The sequence below is a fragment of the Camellia sinensis genome, chromosome 1 (assembly GCF_055761805.1).
Source record: "Camellia sinensis isolate YWXY chromosome 1, ASM5576180v1, whole genome shotgun sequence".
Classification (NCBI taxonomy): domain Eukaryota; kingdom Viridiplantae; phylum Streptophyta; class Magnoliopsida; order Ericales; family Theaceae; genus Camellia; species Camellia sinensis.
In genome coordinates this window covers 219,732,285-219,735,838 of record NC_138961.1, presented here as the reverse complement: position 1 = coordinate 219,735,838, position 3,554 = coordinate 219,732,285, and the positions used below count along the sequence as shown (strand labels likewise).

The 3,554-nt window shown below is 39.6% G+C and overlaps 1 protein-coding gene across 1 annotated transcript; it reads left to right on the top strand.

Moving 5' to 3' along the window:
- Window positions 1–1,752: 1,752 nt before the first annotated feature.
- LOC114312591 (mitogen-activated protein kinase kinase kinase 20) lies at window positions 1,753–3,235 on the top strand. Its single transcript, XM_028258837.2, has one exon. The coding sequence runs from the start codon at window positions 1,985–1,987 to the stop codon at window positions 3,017–3,019; it is 1,035 nt and encodes a 344-aa protein (XP_028114638.2). The 5' UTR covers window positions 1,753–1,984; the 3' UTR covers window positions 3,020–3,235.
- The last annotated feature ends 319 nt before the right edge of the window (window positions 3,236–3,554 follow it).

The following is a 3,554-nucleotide window of genomic DNA, read 5'->3' as shown; positions in this document are numbered from 1 at the left end:
GCGGCAAAAGAGGGCAATTAATGCACCTGGAACAACGAATGCGTCAGACGGCGCATATAGGCGCGAAACGACTTATAAGCGCGTCCAGAGTACGATCCAGTAAGGAGAAAACACGTGGCTAAACAGTTGAGTTGTTATGCATAACAGCTCATACGCGTGAAGAAGCTCTTGGAATTCTTGATCTCTGAAAAAGACATATCGGCCTGTGATGATGATCTCGGCTAGGTCGATATACTGGCAGAAAGGAATGATATAGGTTCCATCACCTCAGAATGCCGAGGTAATAGAACCTAGGGAGCAGTTGTGGGGATATATTTTCTGAGTACCAACACGCAGCTAAGGTGACGCCGACGTGTCAGCCGAGATGCCACGTGTCCTGGTCATGACGCCGAGGTTATCTCAGCGAGGCCGAGGTTACCTCCGAAGATATCAGAATCCGAGATAAGCGGATAAGGCACAAAAGTCCTAGAAAGGGAGAAGACTACAGTTGGAAAGGATAAGGATCTTAGGGAGTTTATCCCAATCCTACTGGGAGTCCAAGATTTATAGTAATCCTAAATTCATTAGAGCTAGGCTCCTGTTGGGACAAGGATTGAGTTAGCTATAAAAGAGAGGCACCCCCGTGGGTTTAAGGTACGCAATTTCATATTCTGAACAGTGAGATTTGCACTATTGATTATCTTTGAGAGATATACTGACTTGATCGTCGGAGTACCTCTGGGTGGACGAACCACCGCCGGAATCTTCTCTTTCTGTTGCAGGTCAGCCAGGTGTCATCTATTCTGCCAGTGTTTCTCCAGCTAAATATTAAGTTGGGCAGTGTAATCGGAAAATCACTCACACACTAATGATTAACTCGTACATCAAAAAACCAACCGCGTGGGGCTTTCGTAAATTAAAATTCTAGTTCTTTTTTAAGATTCATAGTTCTTAGTTGATTCCAATGACCACGTTTTTGTAGTAAAATGCCAACACTTGAATTGTGAGCTTATTATTTTTTACATTATTTTTTTGCCGCTTGCAGTTCGAACAAATAATAGAAAAATGAAATTTTACAAAAATAATGTATCCATAATCTTATTAAAATAGCAAAGAATAGTTCACCATCTTATAGTTATTGGGTGTTAATTAAAGGAAGGCGACTTGGTGATTTGAACTTATATTACACCAATATGATTGATGCATGCATATCTCGTGGTTTAATATCATACGTTGACCTTTTAACTTACAACAATACTGAAACTTTTTTAAGAAAAATAATCAAAAAAACATATTTATGGATTACAATTATTTTTAATAATTTCAGAATAAAATTCAAAACATATTTTCATAACTCATAACATTTCTTAACAACATTAGAGTGTAACATGTTTTTATGATCATTAAAAAAAAATTAATCTCAAGATTACATATAATAAGTTACAATATATAATATAAGGATGAAAAATATTTTTTTGACTATTCTCAAAGAAACATTTTTCATGAATCTAACATTTTTCTTATTAGTTAGTACACAAAAACACCCAGCACAGAATTTCCTTTACATAACCACGTTTATTTGAGCCAAATTAAGGGTTGGTTTGGGATGTCTTAAAAAATGTATTTTTTGACTTATTGGTGGGTTTGGGTTGGGTTTGGATTGGGTTTGATGTGATGTGTTAGAGAGATGATGTGATTTAAATAAGATGATGTGACTTAAATAAGATAGTAACTTTTTGACTTATTTAGTACATGCCAAACTAGCCCTAAGAACAAATATCCGTCAGTATCACGTGTTCCAATTATGAAAACACCAACCACATATACATATCGACATCTAATATTTCACATAAATAAATAAAATATACTAAAATATAATTCTCTCTATATATAGAAAAAGTTTAGTTGCGAGTCTTGTGACACACTCTGTTTCCCTCTCTGTTCCATAGTTATATCACAACCAAAAAGCCAAAAGCCAAAGAGAATTCAATCCAATTTCACACCCATGGATTGGGTTCGTGGTGAAACAATCGGTCATGGAAGCTTCGGAACTGTGAATTTAGCAATGCCCCAGTGCCAGAGTCTTCAAATTCCGCCGTTGATGGCAGTGAAATCTTGTGGGTCTTCGAACTCTGCTTCGCTAGTGAATGAGAAATCAATATTAGAAGAGCTCAAGGATTGCCCACAAATTATCCAATGCTTCGGCAGCGATTTCAGCTTCGAAAACGGCGAGAAATTGTATAATGTGTTTTTGGAGTACGCTTCTGGTGGTGCTTTAGCTGATAAGCTCAGGAATTCCGGTAACCGCCGGTTGCCGGAGTTCAGTGTCCAGCGATACACAAAGTCGATACTAAAAGGGCTTCACTATATTCACAAGAATGGGTTTGTTCACTGTGATCTCAAGCTTCAAAACATCCTTCTCTGCCGAGACGATGTCGCAAAGATCGCAGACTTTGGGCTGGCGAAGAAAGCCGGAGTGAAGACAGAGAAAGTGGGATTTGAGCTGCGAGGAACGCCTCTGTACATGTCGCCGGAGATGGTCGCCGCCGGCGAACATGAATCGCCGGCTGACGTGTGGGCGTTGGGGTGTTTGGTGGCGGAGATGGCGGCCGGAGCTCCGGCGTGGAGGTTATCTCCGGGAGCTGACGTGTGCCGGCTATTGATGAGGATTGGGGTTGGCGAGGAGGTCCCGGAGATTCCGGGAAAATTGTCCGCAGAGGGAAAAGATTTTGTCGGAAAATGCTTCCTCAAGGACCCGAGAAAAAGATGGACGGCTGAGATGCTTCTAAACCATCCATTCGTGGTTGATCACAATGACGATCATGACGACAGTGTTCCATTGGTAGAAGACACGTGTGAAGCTTGTTCGAGCTCTCCGAGAGGTCCGTTCGACTTCTCCGATTCGTTGGAATATGAAACGTGTCATCAAATTGACACATCATCGTCTACTTCGCCGGCGGAAAGACTCCGGAGAATTATGACGGGTCCGAAACAGAGACCGGATTGGTCTGTTTCGAAGAATTGGGTCACCGTTAGGTAGTTTAAAGTGGATTGGAAGAATTTATTTTATTATTTTTTAAAAAAATTGGTTATTTTTTGGGTTGTAAATAGCGTAACTGGGGATTAGAATTGGGATGAGGATAGTGTCTGACATCATCGAAGGGGTTTCTAATTGGGGGACTCTTTCTCAGATGACTGAGTGTACAGTGGCTATTCTTGGAAGCAATCAATTGAATGGGAAATTTTACTTTTAGAATGTTGTTGGGAACGTGGGAAGTTGATGATGCAGAGGAAGTGGTCTTTTGGATATGTTGGGCTCTATCTATCTATACCCAGATTCAATGATTCCTGTTTCTGATTTTCTTGTTCAACCCCATTTTTGTTTTCTGTTTCACAGTATTGTCCAAAATCTTATAACTGAAATTTGCCTTAAAATGTATGAATTGAACTACTTTTTTTTTTCTTTTTTTTGTTTGATCAGCATGGATTGAAATATCTATGTATCATGACAATTAAAATGATTGAAGGAAGCAGATTTTTTCCATGGATTGATCTATGTATCATGGAAAATATAA